This window comes from Bubalus bubalis, chromosome 11 (genome assembly GCF_019923935.1).
Source record: "Bubalus bubalis isolate 160015118507 breed Murrah chromosome 11, NDDB_SH_1, whole genome shotgun sequence".
NCBI classification, from domain to species: domain Eukaryota; kingdom Metazoa; phylum Chordata; class Mammalia; order Artiodactyla; family Bovidae; genus Bubalus; species Bubalus bubalis.
The window spans coordinates 652,757-674,433 of NC_059167.1; the positions used below are offsets into that span (position 1 = coordinate 652,757).

The following is a 21,677-nucleotide window of genomic DNA, read 5'->3' on the forward strand; positions in this document are numbered from 1 at the left end:
TGCAAGGAGATCAAACCAGTCCATCCTAAAGGAAACCAGTCCTGAGTATTCATTGGAAGGACTGATGCTGAAGCTGAAACTCCAATACTTTGGCCACCTGATGCGAAGAACTGACTCATTGGAAAAGACCCTGATGCTGGGAAAGATTGAAGGCAGGAGGAGAAGGGGACGACAGAGGATGAGATGTTTGGATGGCATCACTGACTCGATGGACATGAGTTTGAGCAGGCTCCAGGAGTTGGTGATGGAGATGGAGGCCTAGCGTGCTGGGGTTCATGGGGTCGCAAAGAGTCAGACACAACTGAGAGACTGAACTGAGCTGAATAAGCAATGATATGATCATACTATGTGCCAACTAAGTAGCTCTAGACTACATTTTTAAAGTTTGTTGATATTGTTTGTTATTTTATGTATTTGTGAAGAGTTTCCATAGGCATTGTTTCTGTGGGAAGTTAATTCTTTTATATAGGATTTAGGAGCTGAGGATGAGATTTTGGTGCAATTAAGCTATTATAGCTGGAAATCCAGAAATGCCCAAAGTCTGCTCCGTCATATTACTCTTGCCCCTCAAGAGTCAGGAGGGAACTGTCTGCAAGGAACGTAGCTGGTGGGGCCCAGTACCACATTGTCTGTAAAAGCTGAGCGAGCTTCCGACGGGCCAGTGCAGAGCTCTTCTTAAAAGCGGCGTCGGCGCATGTAGTTTACCAGAGTGAGAACTCCTGCCTCCCTCCCACACCTGTCTAGTCATAATCTTGAGACCAGCACGCTGAGCTGTGAGCCCGCAGGTTTAGAAAGAGCACACAATGAGTGAACACCAGGTCCCAAGGGAACCTCCACATCCACTTAGTAACCATTATATACAGTGGAAGGAGGCATGCAAGAGAATGGCCTTCTCAAGAGATCAGGCCAGGCCAGAAGTTTGAGGCAAAAAAGAAAAAGAACAGGCCTTGGGTGGAGACTGTTCTTAACACAGAGACTCCACTTGCTACTGACTGTCCCCAGTCAGAGTTTTGGACTCCTGAATAATGAGTAGCTTCTTTGTATCTTCGGGAAGAGCTAGACAGAGAGTCGGGCAGAAGCTTGCCTGGCACAGGTAAAGGAGCTCCTGCAGCCACCATCTCCTTTCGTACATGAGGAAAGGCAACGGACGTTCTGTCTCTCTCAGGCACGGGTCTGTTTCTGGTGCTCTGGTCCCAGACATCCAGGCTGCTGCAGGTCACCTGACATGTCACTTTGGACTTTGCCGAGGCAGGTAGATGACTCAGAAATACAGGTTCCTTTAAGGGGCTGCTATTTATTGTGCCTCTAGGATGAAGTAAAATGTGTAAATATTTAAATCTTGTTCTAATGAATGTTAGTAGCATTGCTGGGAAGGTTGAGCTCTTGCTCTTAGGTTAACAATTAAGAGAAATGTAGTTTAGACTTTCATGCTCAAAGACTTCTGATTACAATGAAAAATAATACCAGAGAAATGAGAAACATTTATACTCTTAGACTCACATGCTTGAATATCTGTTTCTCATTGCTTGGGTTCTGTATAGCATCATATTTTTGTTTGCTTTTATCTGTTTTGTCATTAACACAGTGAAAAAAATCTTTTTAATTAACAGTAATCCCCAAAGCCTAAACGTGATAGAGCCTCCTGTAGATTTGCTTCCATATGTGTGCTCACTTACCGTGTCTAACAGATACGATGTAAAAGAAAGAATCATATGGGTATTAAGTTCATGATCCCTGAGATGGGCCTATTATATTGTATCACCTTTAAGATTTTATTTGCTCTTTGAAGTTAATTTCCAAGGGTAGTAGTTGAAGTGAAAAGCAGAAACTGCTATTTTATTTGAATGTTGACTTAGGAAGACCATTACTTCTTGTAATGTCAAAGACCACCTTCTAGAGAATTACTTTGCAGAAAGTAACTGTGAACACTGGACTTAATAGAAGAAGCAGTGTTTAAGGCACTTGAGAGTGGACAGGAGCAGGCTGTCAGGCACACAGTGGGAGGGGTGGGGAAGGCAGCAGCGCCTTTTCACCTGTAGTTTCAGGCTGAGCATAGGTCATATTCTTTGGACTCTGATGAAGAAACAGTGGTCTCTCTGGTCAGAGAAACTGGGAGGCTAAAGTCAGAGAAACCTTGGCCACTGAAGATAGTGGAGGAATCCCTAAAAGAGAGGAGCCTCAGCAGAGGGAGAGTCCTCAAATTTTGTGTACAAAACTTTGCGCATTTACTTCTGAAGCAAGCATGGATACAACAGCCTCAGAACAGCTTGCCTTAAATAATAGATCTGAAGTGGCCTGGAGCTGCCTTCTAAGAAACCGATTTGTAATTCAAGTCAGGCCAGGCAAAACCAAGATATTTGCCGGCTAAAGCAAAAGAAACTCTTGCTGGGGAAAAATAACAAGCTTAGAATTTTCACAAGTTAGCATTTAAGGGTTAATGTTGAGAGTACAATCAAAAATTATCCTACATAGGAGGGATCAAGGAAATGGAACATATCCCAAGAGGAAATAAAAACAACTGAATCCCAGCCTGAGATGCACGAGATATTGGCAGTAGCAGACAAGAATTTTAAAGCAGCTCTTAAAATATCCTCAATGAAATAAAGCAACATGTTCTCTGTGAGTGAAAAAATAAAAAATCTTATCTGATAAATAGAAACAATGAAAAAGAACCACATGGAATTTGTAGAAATGAAATGTTTGAAATGTAAAAATCTATTGGATGGATTTAACAGTTGAATAGAGATATCGGAAGGAAGTGAAAGTGGACTTGAAGATAGAACAATGGGAACTAATGTGAAGAACAGAGAAAACATTAGAAAAAAATGAATAGAGTCTCAGGGACCTCTTAGTATCAAACAATCAAACGTACGTGCAGTTGGAATCTTAAGAAAGTGAGGAGAGAGGAATGGGATAAAAAAAATTTCGAAAAAATTAAGGCAGAAACTTCTCAAATTGGATGAAAAACAGGAACTCAGAGATCTAAGATACTTGGTAGATGCCAGGCCAGATGAGCCCAAAGAAGGCCATAGCATGTCTGCAAGCAGCCTAAATGTCCATCAGCAGAAGAGTGGAGAAAGAAGATTTCGTGCATATTTATGATGGAGTATTACAGAGCCATAAAAAAGAATGAAATAATGCCATTTGCAGCAACATGATGGATCTAGAGATTTTTTCAGGCAGAGAAGTACAAATAGTATATGATACCACTTGTATGTGAAATCTAAGAAAATGGTACAAATAAAGTTACTTATAAAAGAGAAACAGTTACAGGTGTAGAAAAAACTTTTATGGTTACTAGGGGCAAGAGGGGGAGGGATAAATTGGGAGATTGGGATTGACATACACAGACTACCATATATAAAATAGATAACTAATAAGGACCTGGTGTATAGCACAGGGAACTCTATTCAGTACTCTGTAATGACCATTATGGGAAAAGAATCTTAGAAAAGAGTTGAGTTCAGTTCAGTTGCTCAGTCATGTCCGACTCTTTGTGACCCCATGGACTGCAGCATGCCAGGCTTCCCTGTCCATCACCAACTCCCGGACCTTGGTCAATCTCATGTCCATCGCATCGGTGATGCCATCCAACCATCTCATCCTCTGTCATCCCCTTCTTTTCCCACCTTCAGTCTCTCCCAGCATCAGGGTCTTTTCCAGTGAGTCAGTTCTTCGCATCAGGTGGACAAAGTATTGGAGCTTCAGTGTCAGTCCTTCTAATGAATATTCAGGACTAATTTCCTGTAGGATGGACTGGTTTGATCTTCTTGCAGTCCAAGGGACTCTCTTGAGTCTTTTCCAACACCACAGTTCAAAAGCATCAATTCTTCGGCTCTCAGCTTTCTTTACAGTCTGGCTCTCACATCCATACATGACTACTGGAAAAACCATAGCTTTGACTAGATGGACCTTTGTTGGCAAAGTAATGTTCCTGCTTTTGAATATGCTGTCTAGGTTTGTCCTAGCTTTTCTTCCAAGGAGCAAGCATCTTTTAATTTCATGGCTGCAGTCACCATCTGCAGTGATTTTGGAGCACAAAAAAATAAAGTCTCTCACTGTTTCCATTGTTTCCCCATCTGTTTGCCAAGAAGTGATGGGACCGGATGCCATGATCTTAGTTTTTATGTTGTGATTTAAGCCAACTTTTTCACTCTCTTCTTTCACTTTCATCAGGAGGCTCTTTAGTTCTTCTTTGCTTTCTGTCATAAGGTGGCGTCATCTGTATATCTGAGGTTATTGATATTTCTCCCAGCAGTCTTGATTCCAGCTTGTGCTTCTTCCAGCCCAGCTGGAAGTTTCTCATGATGTACTCTGCATATAAGTTACATAAGCAGGGTGACAATATACAGTCTTGATGTACTCCTTTCCCAATTTGGAACCAGTCCGTTGTTCCATGTCCACTTCTAACTGTTGTTTCTTGACCTGCATACAGATTTCTCAGGAGGTAGAAAAGAGTAGATATATGTATTTGTGTATTTGATTCACTTTTGGGTACAGCAGAAAGTAGCATAGCATTGCAAATTAACTATGTTCCAATAAAAATTAAAATAACATAAAAAAGGACACATCATGGCAAAACTGTTGAAAGCCAAAGATAAAAAGCAGTGTTGAAAGCAGTAAGAGAAAAGTCACATGTTTCAGACAGAGAAGCAATAATCCATGTAATGACTAACTTTTACTTTATAAACCAGAAGAGCAGAAGGACATGTTTAAAGTGCTGGAAGCAAAGGGAAAAAAGCCTGCAATGCAGTATTCTCTAACAAAGGAAAATACCCATCAAGAATGAAGATGAGTCTGGTGGTGATGATGGCACAGCCGTATGAACGCACTAAAAGCCACTGAATTGTATTCTTTAAAAGGGTGAATTTATGGTATGTTAATTATGTCTCAATAAAAATTTAAATCAAGGTAAAAGAATGTCTCTTTCAGATAAAGTAAAACTCAGAAAATTCATCACTGGCCCTACAAGAAATGTCAAAGGATGTTCTTCAAGGCTGAAGAAACATGGTACCAGATAGAATTTTGAATCCTTGAAAAAGAAACGTCATCAGAAACTATAAGTATCTGGAGAAGTACAGAAGTTATTCTTTATTTTTTATTATTCTTTATTTCTTTATAAATTATATAAGCAAAACTCATAACATTGTGAAGTTTATAACATACATGGAAGATATTATAAATCCTATATAATATGTAATGGCTATACCAGGAAGGATGTTGAAAAGTTTTTGTATTTCATGTGAAATGGCACTGTTTTCAATTGTCAGAGAAATGTGAAGAGTTAGAGATATGTACTCCTTAGAGCAATAACTACACAAATAATGCAGAGAAGTAAAGCTAAAATGTGAGTGTGAACATTGAAATTCTAAAAAACATTCAATAATTTTTTCAAAAGTCAGGAAAATAGAAAAATGGAACCATACAACAGAAGTGACAAGTTAAAAATTAATAATAAAGTGATAGACCCAAACCCAACCCTATCAGTAAGTGTATTAGATTGTGAGTAGATTAAACTGTTAACCCAGTAGTTTAGATGAAAATAAGTGTTATAGATTAAACACTCTAGTTAAAATCCTAGCAGGCTTTTTGGGGTAGAAATTGAAAACCTAATTCTAAAATTTATAAGAAAACACAGGACAGTCTTGAACATTGTCTAGACTGGAGGGTTTGTATTGCCTGGTTCAAGTCTTAGGGTGACCGAGGCAGCGAGCTACTAGCGCAAGCCTGCACGTGGAGCATCGGGCAGAACAGAGCGCTGAGATAAACCCACACTTAAAGGGCAAACTGAGTTTTGACAAGTGAACCAACATAAATCAACAGTAAAAAAAAAAGTTTGTTTTTTTTTAAATGGTACCAGAACAACTAGATATCTGTATGAGAAAAAACGAATCTTGAACTTTACCTCACATTAGACAAAAAAGTTAACTCAAATTGGATCATAGACTTAAATGTAAGAGCTAAAACTATTAAATTTCCAGAAGAACATTTTAAAGAACATCTTTGTGACATTGAGTAGGCAGAGATGTTTTAGAATCCAGAAAGCATAGACTATAAAAGAAAAAATTTACAACTTAATCAAAAGTTTTAAAATTCGCTCTTAAAAAGACACAGTTAAATAAAAAGCCAAACTATAGAATGGAGAATACCTTTGGAAAATGTGTGTCTGGCAAAACACTTTTACTTAAAATATGTAAAGAGCTCTTAACAACTCAACAGTTGGACAAATAGTGCTACAAAAAATGGGCAAAAGATTTGGACAATTCACAAACACAAAAAATACAAATGACCAGTATATCCATGAAAAGATATTCAACATGTCATGAAGAAAATGCAAATTAAAAGCATGTTAAGAATGTGGAAAATTTGAAAAATGTCAGTGTTAACAGCAACAAAAAAACCCTCTCGAAACTAATAAGCAGTTGCAGTTTTATTACAGTTTTAGGACGCAGGATTAATATACAACAGTCATCTGCTTCCTACCAGCAATAAACATGTCGGATTTGAAATTTAAAACAATGCCATTTAAATTTGCACACACACACCCCAAAATGAAACACTTAGGTATAAATCTAACAAAACATGTATGAGATCTATGTGAGGAAAACTACAAAACTGTTGAAGGATACCAAAGAAGAACTAAATAAATGGAGAGATAGTCTATGTTCATGGATAGTAAGACTCAATATTGTTGAGATATCAGTTCTTCCCAACTTGGTCTATAGATTCAGTGCTGCTGCTAAGCTGCTAAGTCACTTCAGCCGTGTCCGACTCTGTGCAACCCCATAGACAGCAGCACACCAGGCTCCGCCGTCCCTGGGATTCTCCAGGCAAGAACACTGGAGTGTGTTGCCATTTCCTTCTCCAGTTCATGAAAGTGAAAAGTGAAAGTGAAGTCGCTCAGTTGTGTCTGACTCTTCACGACCCCATGGACTGCAGCCCACCAGGCTCCTCCCTCCATGGGATTTTCCAGGCAAGAGTACTGGAGTGGGGTGCTATCGCCTTCTCCATTCAGATTCAGTGCAGTTGCTATCAAAATCCAAGTATACATTATTTTGTGTAGATCAGCAAACTGATTCTAAAGTTTCCGTGGTTAGGCAAAAGACCCAGAATAGCCAACACAATATTAAAAGAGAAGGACAGTCAAGAGACTGACAGGCACACTACTTTTAAGACTTACTGTCAAGCTTACAGTAAGCAAGACAGTGTGTTATTGAGGATGGAATAAGCAGATACAGCAATGGAACAGGCTGGAGAGCCCAGAAATAGACCTATATAGATACAGTCAAGTGATCTTTGACAGTGGAGTAAAGACAGTACGGTGGGGCAGTGATAGTCCTGGCAACAGATGATGCTGGAACAGCTGGACATCCAATGTGAAAATTGAATCTGGTGAGATACCTTACATCCTTCACAAAAATTAACTTCAAGTGTATTATAGACCTAAATGTAAAACAAAACTTTTTAGTCCTAGAAAATAACAGACAGCCTAGATGGCCTTGGGTGTGGTAATGGCTTTTAAGGTGCGACTCCAAAGGCATGATCTGTGAGAGCAAGAATTGACAAGCTGGACTTTATTAAAATTTTTAAAATTCAAAAATTTTGCTCTGCAAAAGACAGTGTCAAGAGATTGAGAAGACAAGTCACATACGGGAGGAAAATATATAGAAAAGATATTATCTGATAAGTGACTTATCTGAAATATACAGAAACCTCTCACAACTCAACAGTAAGAAAATAAACAACCTGATTTTTAACAATGGGCCAGTAACGTTGACAGACATCTCACTGATGAAAATACACCCATGGCAAATAAGCATATGAAAAGTTACATGTCATCATGTGTCATCAAGGAAATGCCAATTAAAACAACAGTGAGACAGCCATTGCACAATCACAGTGACCAAATCTCAGAACACCAGGAAAACCAAATGTTAGTGAAGATGTAAAGCAACAAGAACTCTCATTTGCTGTTGGTGTACATGCAGAGCTGATACAGCAGCTTTGGAAAACGGTTTGGTAATTACTTTTAATACGAAATGTACTTCTTCCCTGTGGGCGTGCCGTCTCCTGCCGAGCGTGGTGTTTCTTGGGTGACTGTGGCATTGCTGATGGAGCTGCTTGTTCTTTTCTAGTTTCACGTTGGCTCATTTTAACACACGGAGGCACCTGCATTTGTTATAAGGCATATGCCGCCTATATTAGCTTCATGGTCTGAAGTGTTTAGCTATAAACAGATTCTTTAGTAAAACAAGTCTTTTGCCACTAAAGTGTTCTGAAGCGTATACCTTGGTGTTCAAAAGAAACACTCATTAAAGCAGCTTTTCATCTTCTGCGATCTACTCTTTAAACCTTTCATCCCCTGTACTTACTGACTGCATGTGCCAGGCCTCTGGAAATGAAGTGTGTTAAACTGAACCACCTTGATGGGAGTCCCTGTCCATACATCAAAGTGAAAGTGTTAGTCACTCAGTCGTGTCTGACTCTTTGTGACCCTGTGGGGTGTAGTCTGCCAGGCTCCTCTGCCCACGGGATTCTCCAGGCAAGAATATTGGGGTGGGTTGCCATTCTCTTCTCCAGGGGATCTTCCCGACCCAGAGATTGAATCCAGGTCTCCTGCACTGCAGGCAGATTCTTTACCATCTCTACCACCAGGGTTGTCTGTACATAGGACTTGTTTTTCAAAGAACAGTGTTTAGAGTAGCAGAATGATAAGCGTGTCCAGGCATGTTGTAAAGCCCTTGAAAAAGTAACTCAGGGCAAGTATTGTGAAAGGAAATGTGATGCTCAAGTCACATTCTGCTTTAAAAGTTGTAACAAATTCAGATGAATTAAAAAAAAAGAAAACTTGAAGGTAGGCTTACAGCATGACCCAGCAGTTGTGCTCCTTGATATGTTTACCCACAGGAGTTGAAGTCTGGTGTCTACACAGAAACCTGCACAGAGGATGTTTAGGGCAGTAACTGCTCTGAAGGACACTACACACTACATGGTGGATGCCTTTGTCCAAAGCCACAGAATGAACGTACACCAAGCATGCGCCCTAGTGTGAGCTGTGAACGCTGGGTAAAAACCCTGTTGCAGTTGCATCTGCTTGGGCCCCCGTGGAGGTTAAGACGGGACAGAGTAAAGCGTTTTGATGAGCTTCATCTCTGGTCATTACAGTGAATCCTTGACCTGGGTGAGCTCCCCTGGGCCACGGGGACTCGTCTCTAAAGCAGGTACTACCTCTAAGCTTGTTCACTGGAATCTGAGCATTCGTAATTAAGGAAAGGCCAGGAAAGATAAATTCCCAGAGAAGCTTAAGGTGGATAAAGTGTTATTATAAGCCTAGGGCTAAATGCTTTTCAAGCCCAGCATTGTTGGGTTTTTCTAGGTCCTGGGGCTTGAGGTATGAGGGAGGGAAGACCCTCTCCCAGGTTCCACCTTAGCTCACCAGGCGCACAAAGAGTAAATAAACTTGTCAGCAACTAAAGCCCAGAGAGGAGATTCTGAAGAGAACACACCTTGAAGCAAGCAGAGCTGACCTCCGCCTCGTGGGGAAGCTTTACCACAGTGATCACTCCTCCCCAGGTACAGAGGCATCTGTGCTGTTCGTTCATCTTGAGCTCTGTCAGTTCCTTTTCCCCCAGGATTGGAGATTGGCGAAGCCTTGAGCCCTCTTTGCAGGCAAAGTGTCAGGAACCAAAGAATAGAGTGAGTAGATTACGCGTGAAAACAGGCCTTCACAGCTTATCTGAACCATCTCTGTGAGAGATCAGGGTTTCCTGGATGGTATGCTTTGTAGAACCAAGTGTAATTAATCTATGACCTCTTCTGGTTTCCTATGAGAAAAATTCTGTGGTTAGTGAAAAAAGGCTGAAGTGACTGTGTATCAGAAGATAGTTCCTTATCGCCCTTAGTCCAGCTGCAAATATAGATATGGGAGAAATAGTATATGTTTTGCAGGAACGGGGACCCCTTCCAGGGCCCGAAACTAGGCTCTTGTCTAACACTTGAAAATGAATTGTCTGAGGAGACACATGTGCTGACCGTGCAAGAAATTTTATTGGGAAAGGGGCACCCAGGCGGAGAGCAGCAGGGTGAGGGGGCCCAGGAGGACCGCTCTGCCACATGGCTTGCAGGTTTTATGGTGATGGGGTTAGTTTCCGCGCGGTCTTTAGCCAATCATTCTGACTCCGAGTCCTTCCTGGTGGTACACGCCTTGTTCAGCCAAGATGGAGGCCAGGGAGAAGGATTCTGGGAGGTGGTCGGACATGTGGTGTCGCCTTTTGACCTTTCCCGAACGCTTCCAGTTGGTGGTGGCTTATTAGTTCCATGTTCCTTACCAGGACCTCCTGTAGTAAAACAACTCATGCAAATGGTTACTTTGGTGCCTGGCCAGGTTGGGGGTTTCAGTCGGTGTGCTTCCCCTAACATATGGACAGTGCTTTCAGAAAGCTGGGCCATTACACTTCTCCTTGTAAATAAAAGATGATGTCTAATAGAATCAGGAGTAGTAACTTTTAACATGTGACTCTTTAATAATGTCTTCAACTTCAAAATTTTTTTAGTAAAATAACAGAACTTAACAAGAAGGCAATGGCACTCCACTCCAGTACTCTTGCCTGGAAAATCCCATGGACGGAGGAGCCTGGTGGGCTGCAGTCCATGGGGTTGCGAAGAGTCAGACACGACTGAGCGACTTCGCTTTCACTTTTCACTTTCATGCATTGGAGAAGGAAGTGGCAACCCACTCCAGTGTTCTTGCCTGGAGAATCCCAGGGACTGGGGATCCTGGTGGGCTGCCGTCTATGGGGTCGCACAGAGTCGGTCACGATTGAAGTGACTTAGCAGCAGCAGCAACATTCAGTTACAGCAATAAATAACAGAACTTTTATTGTTCATTTAGAGCCAACTCATTATTTCAGAAGTGATGGTTTCCTGTGAGCTTGCTTTTTCTATAGTCTGTGTGACATACTACAGGAGGGTATGCTATTTTTTTGTATTGATTTTAAGATACTACCTGTATTTTGGGTATTCATTTTAGATTTATACTGAAGCCAGTGCGAACTTGAGGCATGGACCATGTACACTGATTTGTTCTCACTATGAAAGTATGCGTTAATAGTCAAACTCTTAGGAACCGAAAATGGGATGGCGGTTTCTGGAAGTTTGGAAGAGAGGGAGAAGAGTCATTGTTCAATGAAATTTGTTTTGCACAGTGAAAAAATTCTAGAGCTCTGTTGTCAACCGTGTACCTAGAGGTAATACAATAGTACTGTGTTGTATGCTTAAAAATGGTTAAGATGGTAAACTTTGTTCTGTGGTTAATTGTGACCACAATTTAAAATATTTTTTTTAAGTTAATGCATTTTGTTAACCTTTGGAAAGATGCTGAAATTGCTTTTCCCTCTGAAACTTTTAATTCTAGTAAAAGTTCTTAGTCTAATTAAAAAAAAAATTATAGTCACAAAAGTGAAAGTTGTTCAGTCATGTCCAACTCTTTGTGACCCCATGGACTATAGTCCATGGATTCTCCAGGCCAGAATACTGGAGTGGGTAGCCTTTCCCTTCTCCAGGGGATCTTCCCAACCCAGGGATTGAACCCAGGTCTTCTGCATTGCAGGCGAATTCTTTATCAGCTGAGCCACCAGGGAAGTCCAGTAGTCCAAAGCATAAGTTTATTTACAAACACTAATAGTCTTAGTTGAACACAGCGAATACTGTGTGAATTAAGCTCACAGAATCATCACAAGGCCCTGCTTTTATCATTTGCCATTTTATTATGAACATTTTCAAATATAATGCAGAGAATTTGACAGAATTGTATGTTGAGCACCCTTTTACTCACTATCTAGATTCTGCAGTCAGCGTTTTGTTGTACCTTCTTCATCACACGTGTGCGTGCTCAGTCACATCTGGTTCTTTGCGACCCCATGGACTGTATCCCACGAGGCTTCTCGGTCCATGGGATTCCCCAGGCAAGAACAGTGGAGTGGGTTGCCATGCCCTCCACCAGGGGATCTTCCTGACCCAGGAATCAAACCTGCGTCTCCTGCATTGCAGGTGAATTCTCTGTCACTGAGCCACTGGGAAGCCCTTCTTTATCACGTATCTGTCCATACCTGTATTCTCCCATCAATCCATCTTTTTAAAAATACGTTTGAACGTAAATTGCAGGCACCAATATGCTTTGAGGGCAGGCATTTTTTATTATTCCCCATTTTACACTAGAGGGATCTGAAACACAGAAAAGTTAAGTAATTTGTTTAAGATTACAGAGCTTTTAAGCGGTAGAACTAGGATTTGAACTAAGCCTTTCTTAATCATGTCTTTCTAATCTGCTGGTTCACACAGTATGGATAGGTATTACCATAAAAAGTAACTTGTGGTCCAATAAATTTGACAGATGTAAGTATCTCAGTCTTGAAGATCCACATGCATATTTTCATGGTGTAGTATCTGTGAGGTTTGGCATTAAAGAAACTTGTGAAACTTTAAGCTGACTATTTCCAGATTCATTCAGCCTGAGCACTTCTCCCCACCTTCCCCCAACATCACACTTCTTAACTTCTCGTAGAGTGGGACCAGAATTCAGTGGGGTACGCTGGAAGATACTCATTATAAGGTATCCTCATTTTGTTTATTCCAGAATGTGTTTTTGAAGAGTTTTTGTTTTTCAGCATAGTTCTAGAGTTTTGGACTGGCAGAGGTCTTAGGCTTCACTGAGATCAGCGCTTGCACATCAGGGGCAAGGGAGCTGGGGCCCAGCGGGTCAGGCGCTGCTGTAGGCTGCCTGTGCGTTTGGGGCAGAAGTGGGCGTGGAGCACAGCCTGGAGCCTTGGAGGGGCTTTTGCAGACGGTAAATGTTGAATAAATGAATGCATCTTCTGAATCTGTCCAGTTTTCTTTTTGCATATCTACATACTACAATTTGTGTTCATTTTCAGTTTATTCGGTCAGTAGAAAGTCATATAGCACTTTATGGTTAACCTTCGATACAAATGATATATAGTAACAAAATTCTAAAAAAAAGTTGTAATATATGAGATACAGAAAATCACATGAAGCATAGCTGTGCTGTTTAACAAATAGTGATCAAGTGAATGCTTATTTAACGTTCCAAGAAATGAAACACTGCGGTACATCAGAAGCCCCGTGGACTGTCTCCTGTTACTCATCCCCTTAATTGTTTATTTTTTCTCTTTCTTTTTTTAGCTAATTTAACAGGACATGCAGAGAAGGTGGGGATTGAAAATTTTGAGCTCCTGAAGGTCTTAGGAACTGGAGGTAAGTCTTTAAGTTAATTCTTTTTTTTAAGAGAAAAAAAAAAAAAAAAGCACTTGATACCCCTATGACAAAGGATTGACATCCCCAACACAGAAATCATTAAAATTTTAAAACAATAAGGAATCCGTTAGGAGAACTGTCAGAGAATGTCAACAGAGCATTCCTAGAAGAAATACACGGTATGGATGACCTTATTTGCAAAAAGAAATAGAGACTCAGATGTAGAGAAAAAAACGTATGGACGCCAAAGGGGGAAAGAGGGCGTGGTGAGATGCATTGGGATGGGCAAGTGTATACCATTGGCACTGTGTGTAAAGCAGGTAACTCCTGAGAGCCTACCGTGTAGCTGAGGGAACCTACGCAGTGCTCCATGGTGAGCTAAAGGGGAAGGGACTCCAAAGAAGAGGGGATGTGTGTATACGTATGCCTGATTCACTTTATAGTAGAAACTAAATTGAAAAAGAGAAGAAATACAAAAGGCAAAATTTAAAAGAATTGGTAAGGATCAAGAAAAAAAAAAAAATCTCTCTTACCCTGCTGTTGGGAGTGTAGATGAATTCAGTTTTTACACAAGACATAATATTTTATAAAACCACTAACATTTATGGAGAGTTTGTTACTTGCCAAGTACTCTGTGAAGTGTGGTTTATACTGATTGATTCATTCAGTCCACACTCAACTTTATTGATAGCCCATGCTCATCACTTTTAAAAATGAAAAACTCAAGACTCTTCAGAAACCTAACAATATGAATTTGCTTAAATGACCATGTACCTGTATGTTCTATTATCTGTACAATAGGATAGAAGTGATCTGTATTTACTAAAGTTTTTAAAGCTCTCCATAATATAGTAAATTTGAAAAAAGACTATAGAAGAGAACGTATAATATACCATTTCCATAATATAAAAATTGTGTGACTGAATATCTACATGTAAATATACAGAAAAATTTCTGATCCGTGCATCAAAATGATGAGAGAGTGGCTGTCCCTGGGTGGGAGATGTTTCTTGGTTTTCTGATTTCTCCTTCTGCCTTCAGGACTTTTACTATCACTGTCCTTGCTCATCTGAAGTCAGGGCCTCTCGGGCATGTGACCTGTGCAGGTGCAGAGGTCCCTACACTAGAAGAGCCTCGTGTTTGATTTCATGCTCTACTTTCACCCTTCTGAAATTCTAAATAATCTGTGAACAAGGCATCCCACATTTTCATTTTGCACTGAACCTGCTAATTACATGGCTAGTCTTGTCAGCATGTAAATTTATCTAATCAGAATCCCAGAAGGAGCAAATAGAGTGGGCAGAGGTAAATATCCAAAGAGACGATAGCTGAGCATTTTCTAGGATTGATTAAGTATGTGAATTTGTAAATTTAGGAAGCAGAAAATCTCAGACAAGTATTACTATAAAGGAATTCTTACATAGATACATGAGAGAAACTGATGAACGCCAGAGACAGAGAAACACCCTAAAGACTGCCGGGGAGGGAAGACTTACTTTTGGAGAAACAGCGACTGGATGAACAAATGACTTTTCAGCAGCAACCACGTGAGCACCGTAGCCGTGTGGACGAGTGTCCAAACAGTCCCCAGAGGAATAACTGTCAATTTAGAACTGGGTTCCCAGCAAAGCTGTTTTACAGAAGTAAGGGCAAAATAGACATTTTCAGACTTAAGAAAGCTGAGTGTGTTTTCCACCAAGGCATCCTCACTAAAAGATACAATTTTAGGGAGAAGGAAAGTGATCTCAGGAGAGATTCCGAGATGCAAAAACTGTTGGTGAATAAAGATCTAAACAGTGTTGACTGCGTAAAACCATGGTCAAAATGTCTTAATTTGTAGGGTTAACAACCAGAAAACTGAAATATTGAACAAAAATGGCACATAATTTGGGAAGTGATAGGAATTTAGTGGTCTGAGGTAGTGTTTCTCCAATTTTTACATGCACATGAATCTTGAAATGTGTAAAACACCAAATTGATTGAAAAAAGAATAGAAAGCCTGAATAGTCCTTTAATCCTTGAAGAAACTGGTCAGTGAGTAAAAATCCTCGTGCTGGGAAAACACTTGGTACAGTTTTTATATTTGTTCACTTCTGTGTGGCTGCTGTGGGTCTTCACTGCTCTCTCCAGTTGCAGCAGGTGGGCTCCTCTCGGATGCAGGCCATTGGCCTCCTGTTGCCGAGCGCAGGCTCTGGTGCTGAGGCTTAGTGGTGGGGTGCACAGGCCAGGTTGCTCTGTGGCACGTGGGAATCTTCCCAGACCAGGAGTGGACCCCTGTCTCCAGCACAGGCTGGCAGATCCTTAGCCACTGGACCATCAGGGAGTCACCTGGTGGTTTCTAAAGTGAGTTCTGCCAAACACTCAAGGCACAGATAATGCTGACCTTTCACAAATTCAGAGAACAGAAACAATGGAATTATTTCTTCCAACTCATTGTATAAGGCTAGCATTACCTTGATTCCAAAAACACACAGAGTATGAAGGCCAGATTTTAAAACAAACTTTGGATGGATTTTCTTTCAACATATTTAGCACTTTGTCTCATTATTTACCTCAGTTTTTTGGAGCAACTTGACCATAGACAGGTCTTTAAGATGATTCTGCAAAGGTGAGAAAGGAGCTCAGTGTCCTGCTTTACTTGCGCTTGCACTTGATGCTTCTTCCTGTTACTGGGCTTCCCTTTTGTCAGCTGACGGTATCCTGCTCTTGGGAGAAGATGGAATCACTGCTAAGTGTCGTTGTAGGTATTTCTGTATTTAAAATCACAGTTTTGATGACTAAATGGCGTAGGTGGAAACTTTTATTATGATTATAATAAAATCTCAATTTTTATTCAAAAATTTTACCACTGATCTTTCAGTTTCATTACCTTTTTAAGATAAATTTTCCCCAGAACTACTTAGGATAATAGAAAAGCCTCCTCAGATGCTTTTAATGTGTCCTGTCAGGCTTTCTTTGGAAGTGGAACTGAGAACTCTTCTGATGATTTAATTTTTATGTACTTTGAACCAGAAAAAATTCTATTCATTCAGTATCTTGAAGACTTCATGGAATATTGGAAAATGAAAGAGTTACTTTTTGATCTCATATTTAAATACATGTGATATTTATGGGGGAAAAAAAAAACAAAAAAAACCAAACTTTTATTTAGAGTATTGATTTCTGTTTTCAGCTTTCTTATTTCTTTTGATCTATTGCTAATCTCCTGATCAGTTTCCTAAGCTAGAAACTTGCAAATAATACTTGATCCTTCTCTATTTTGACTTTTTTATTTCTTATTTCTCACAAAAATCCTGTAATTTTTCTTTGAACATGACCCTTGGATTTACCTTTTGCCCTGACTTGTATTACCTTAAACATGGATTGTTGATAAGATTTTTTATTTTAAACTGGACTTTCTGCAAGTTCTCTCTCCCATTTTATGCATTTTATACATATCCTGTTATAAATAATATGCAGCCTCATTAAAATTCAACATTATTGTGCTATTCTTCTGTTTCAGAACTTTTAGTGCCTTTTTTTCTAGTTAATTATTCACGTCCAAATTCTTTTCTTGCTTTCAGGCTTAGCTCTGTTTTCCCTTGTCTTTTTCTCCAGTTACCCCGATATTCCACCTACTTACAAGTCTGGTTGGTTTTTACTCCCCTACAGTTCTGTGTCTCTCCCATCCCTGAGGCCCCGCGTTATCTCCTTCCCCACCGTCATACTTTTCCCACCTGCGCAGTAGCTTCCTTCTCTGAACTGTGGCCCTCGAAGTCCTTGGTAGGGAACATGGTCCTGAGCAGTTCTCTGCATTTTGTTCGCAGCTTCTGTTTTTCTTCTGGATTGTGGACTCTTAAGGTCGTCTTTGTATGTGTTTCCAACCCTGTTGCCCTGCTCCCTCCCCACAGTTGGTAACTGTAGAGTTTCGCAATAGTCTAATAATTCCGCAGTTCCTGTGTGTCGTCTGGAGATTGGTGCTTCCAGATTCAGGAAGTATCTTTGTTTCATGATGAAATTTTGGACTGCTTGTGGGAGTAGTGGTTCTAGTTTTTCTTTTTACCTTTCCTGCTGCCTTCCTTTTGACCATTCTGCTCCACCCAAGTATAGAAGAAAGTCTTTAAATGGACCACTGAGCATTGTTAGTCATTCTGGTGTTTAATGAAGTGGAGCATGTATTCTTTTTGAATTTTCTTTATTCATCATGGTTGATCTGTATTTCAGAGATTTTTTTTGTCATTATAGCAAAAAAGGATAAATTTTGTCATGTAACTATAAAGGGTGCATTTGAGTCGATTTCTAATTGTGGTGCATTCATAGTTGTGAGGTACTTGGCTATCAACAATAACTTGGAAGACTCAGGTTTGAATCTTGACCTGACCGTTGCCCACTTACGTTCCTTGGGTAAATCACATGAACTCTGTGAGCCTAGGTCCCTATCGGCCAAAGTTAATGGTACCGATACCACAATGTCGTTACAACATCAGTGAGACAATCGATATGAATCGCCAATTGCTAGATAACTGCCAGTTATGATTATTTATTCAACAGGGGATTCTACTGTAAAGCTGTACCCTAAATTAGAAAAACAATTATTTAGGACTTCTTCGTAAGGACAGATTATTAGTTCTTTCTTGCAGTCACTTTGTTAGCATATCTGGGAGTAATTCCAACTAAAGTTATATTTCTAATACTAAAAATCTAACAACAAATATTTCATAAATGTTATTGGTAGTTGAAATTTTATTAGCATTTCTAAAGAGTTGATTTGTGTATTGGGGGTACATGTACTTACTTGCTTAAGTCGTGTCCGACTCTTTGAGCCCCATGGACTATAGCCCTCCAGGCTCCTCTGCTCATAGAATTTTCCAGCAAGAATACTGAAATAGAGTGCCATTTCCCACTCCAGGGGATCTTCTCAACCCAGGGATTGAACCCATGTTTCTTGTGTCTCCTTAAAAATAACATGCCAAATGAAGATTGTGTTTCTTTGTTTTCTTCTTTAACTTTTCAAACGTTCTAGGTTCTGAACAACCTTCTGTATGTTAGGTTAACAGTCTTATGTTAAAATATGCATGTGTGTTCAGTTGCTCAGTCATGTCCGACTCTTTGCGACCCTATCAACTGTAGCCAACCAGGCTCCTCTGTCCAAGGAATTTTCCGGGCAAGAATACTGGAGTGGTTGCTATTTCGTACTCCATGGGATCTTCCTGACCCAGGGATCGAACCTGAGTCTCTTTCGTCTCCTGGATTGGCAGGCAGAGTCTTTGCCACTGCACTACCTGGGAAGCCCCAAAATATGCATTAAAATATGCATAAAATGAGTAATAAAACATCTAGATTGCCTGATACATAGTAAATGCTATATAAACTATATATGTATCTGAAAGGTAAAGAAGCCTAGATTTTAAAAGAGCTAGTATAGTGCATTATCAGTGTCTCAGATTTTTAGCTTGATACCTAAGTGATTGTTATCTCTTAACAAATAATTTATTGTGAAACCCAAAATATGTCCAGCAATAAATAGGGACACGTAACCACCAAAAGATCTTGAAGTTTCAGGCTGTGCCTTCCTAGTCTTTCTCTGACTACAGCCAGAGTCTTCATTCCTAAATGTAAGTTTGATCATGTCACTTTTATATTCAAAACCTTTCACTTCATTCCCATTGCTCTGGGGGTTCATTCATTCACATGCATTTGTTAAGGAGCAGATACTGTTTTGGGTGCTGGGAAAAGAGTAGTGAGCATTTTTTAAATTGGCACGTAATTGCTTTATAATGTTGTCAGTTTCTGCTGTACATCAGAGTGAATCAGCTATATGTATACATATATCCCGTCCCTCTTGAGCCTCCCTGGTGAGCATTTTTTAAAAAAGATATATTACACACAGACTTGCAAGTTGAATAATGTGATCTTCATTTAATGTTTGTTTCTGGGTTTATAAGATCTTCAAATGAGTGCTGATTGAGTATAGAGATTCAAAATGCCTTGCCTCCAGTAATATGAGCAGCAACCATTTCTGTCTTCCTCAGTCCCTGGTGCCCTTGTAAGAAGGTTGCTTTTTTCTTTTACTCTTTCTTTTCTGGAGGTGAGGGTCGGGGTGGCCATGTAATCGGCAGGTCCTACAGGCTGTCCTGCGGGAGCCATCCAGTGGAGAGAGGGCTTTGCGCCGTTTACGCAGCCGTCAGTGCCGTCCAGAGGAGGGACGGCTTTGCGCCGTTTACGCAGCCGTCAGTGCCGTCCAGAGGAGGGACGGCCTTGCGCCGTTTACGCAGCCTTCAGTGCCGTCCTCGGATGTTCACGCTGAGAGTTCTTTGCTCTTTGGTGTCAGACTCTGGGCTTCCCAGGTGGCTCGGTGGTAAAGGATCTGCTTCCCAGTAAAGACGTGGCGATCCCTGGGTGGGGAAGATCCCCTGGGATCTTCTTCCTGGGAAGAAGGAAATGGCAACCCATTCCAGTGCTCTTGCCTGGGAAATCCCATGGACAGAGGAGCCTGGCGGGCTACAGTCCATGGTGTTGCAAAAGAATTGGACATGACTTAGCAACTAAAACAACAAAACAAAACCCAGACTCCATGAAAGCCATCCCTAACAGGATAGCCTTGTAAAATATATAGGTATTTATATTTTTTTATTGCAGACTTTTCAGAAACACATCTCATTTATTAAATAAGACTACATTTCTTTTTCTTCTGGATAAGTTGCCACTAGATGGTGCTAGGAATTGCACCAGGCAGCTTGAAGACACAGCTACTTTTTGGCCATATGATGCAAGGGAAAAATACCTGATTGAGTCATGTACAGACTGTTTCAAAAATAATGACTTAGTCATCGTTTGTCATTTAATTCCCTTTAGGTGTTTGGAAAGTATTTTATCAAAATAATGTTTTTAAAAGCCTGTATTCGTTAAATTGTCAAAATTGTCATTTAAAAAAGTTTATAGTTTTGCATCTGTGTGTGCCCACTGTTCCTTATGTTTCAATGTAAGCCTGCAGTGCTTAAGGAAATCTTAGAGGTTAAATATTTGTGATGTTTTATTCTAAAATCAAAAGATGATTCCACTTAAGGATGTTGGTTGACATCATCTCCCTAGTGTAAATCTAGTCTGACTCATTACTGATGCTGTCCTAGGTCACGTTAGCTAGAATGGAGTGCATTGACTTCCTGCAGGAATGCTCAGAGAAGAGTAAGCGGGCGGTAGGGGCAGAGGAGGAGCCTCAGCAGCGTGTGGCCGAGGCTCGGGTCTGGGTTCAGCCTGAACCTGGGAAGTTTTGGAGCAAGAGAGAGGAGGCAAGCATTTTAAACCCAAACAGCTCATTTGTTGTGATTTCCTGTATTTTCCTTTTAGTGGATTCTTTGGTAACCACATTCCATGGGTAATCAATTCTAGTCTACGTCTCACAGTGGAACATGGCTTCCTTTGCAGCTTTTTCTCCTTTCCTGATGGATCTTTGGTTTTCAAGTCATTTGGGACAAGGGATAAGAAATGCCATGTGGTTTACACGGGTCATCTGTAGGAGATTTTCAGGAGATGGCCGCGCCACATGCTCACATGCAGTTATTAGCAGGATTAGTGCCCGTGGTGTTGAGTGCTTTCTCTGAAATTAAAAAGTGCTGATCTACCAGATATCATGCACTCAGTCTTTAATTATTCAAGCTAATCCAGTATGCATAAATGGAATCCATAGATAGTCATTCCTGAAACTATTTTTTACTGTCAACTTTCTCACATATTAAATCTTTTTTTTTTAAGAAGCTAACACCATCCATGAGAAAATGCATTGGTTTTGTGGTCTTGATTTCAGCTGAGCAACCGTTTTTGACCATTTAAAATAATTAACTAAATGAGTCACATTTGACCCTGGTTAGTTTAAAAAATTAATTGGATTATATGTAGAATGCTGGTGCTTTTATTGTCTTCCAGGTCGTCGGTGTTGTTTGTCTTCTAGAGAGGATATACAGGTTTATACCTAAAACAAATAGCCTATCTCAGTCTCTTGCATAAAAAATTACTGCCTATGATTTCATGTGCTTTTACCATGTCTCATGTGTGCCTTTAGCATCTGTTTATGTATGCAGGCATGTTTTGGGTTTATAGCTCTTTGTATGTTAGAAGAAGAATCTGTTTTAATCAGTCTATCTTTATTAGTCTTAGACATTTTGTTTTTATTTTAAAAATCCTGGCAAGAGTCACTAACTTTAAAAATGATTGAATTTAATGGCTCAAATTCCCTGTTTCTATTTTAAAATTATGTTGAAATACTAAGTTTTATAGTTGCAATATTAAGTTTTAAGTTTTATATAGTTATGTAGTTTTTTAAGATTTGAAATTTAGTGTGCAAATAAGGTATCTGTTCTATAAAGGAATTTAGAATCTGTGCTTCTGTTTGATAAATATGTAAAATTAAGTGAATTTTATTTTAAATG

The 21,677-nt window shown here is 40.0% G+C and overlaps 1 protein-coding gene and 1 long non-coding RNA gene across 6 annotated transcripts in view; one reads left to right on the forward strand and one right to left on the reverse strand.

Annotated features, from left to right (window-relative positions):
* The window catches only part of RPS6KA5 (ribosomal protein S6 kinase A5), a 195,892-nt gene that overhangs the window by 49,878 nt on the left and 124,337 nt on the right, over positions 1-21,677 (forward strand). For all 5 annotated transcript variants that reach the window (XM_044924608.2, XM_025295082.3, XM_025295079.3 and 2 more), the window contains exon 2: positions 13,201-13,272. In XM_044924608.2, coding sequence (XP_044780543.2) covers positions 13,201-13,272 — 72 coding nt within the window. The remainder of the gene's footprint in view (positions 1-13,200; positions 13,273-21,677) is intronic.
* LOC102399543 lies at positions 12,059-17,123 on the reverse strand. The gene is made up of 4 exons (XR_003112204.2): positions 16,989-17,123; positions 15,825-15,972; positions 14,769-14,902; positions 12,059-12,222 (listed from the first exon to the last, which is right to left on the reverse strand). It is a non-coding gene; the product is annotated as an uncharacterized LOC102399543 (long non-coding RNA).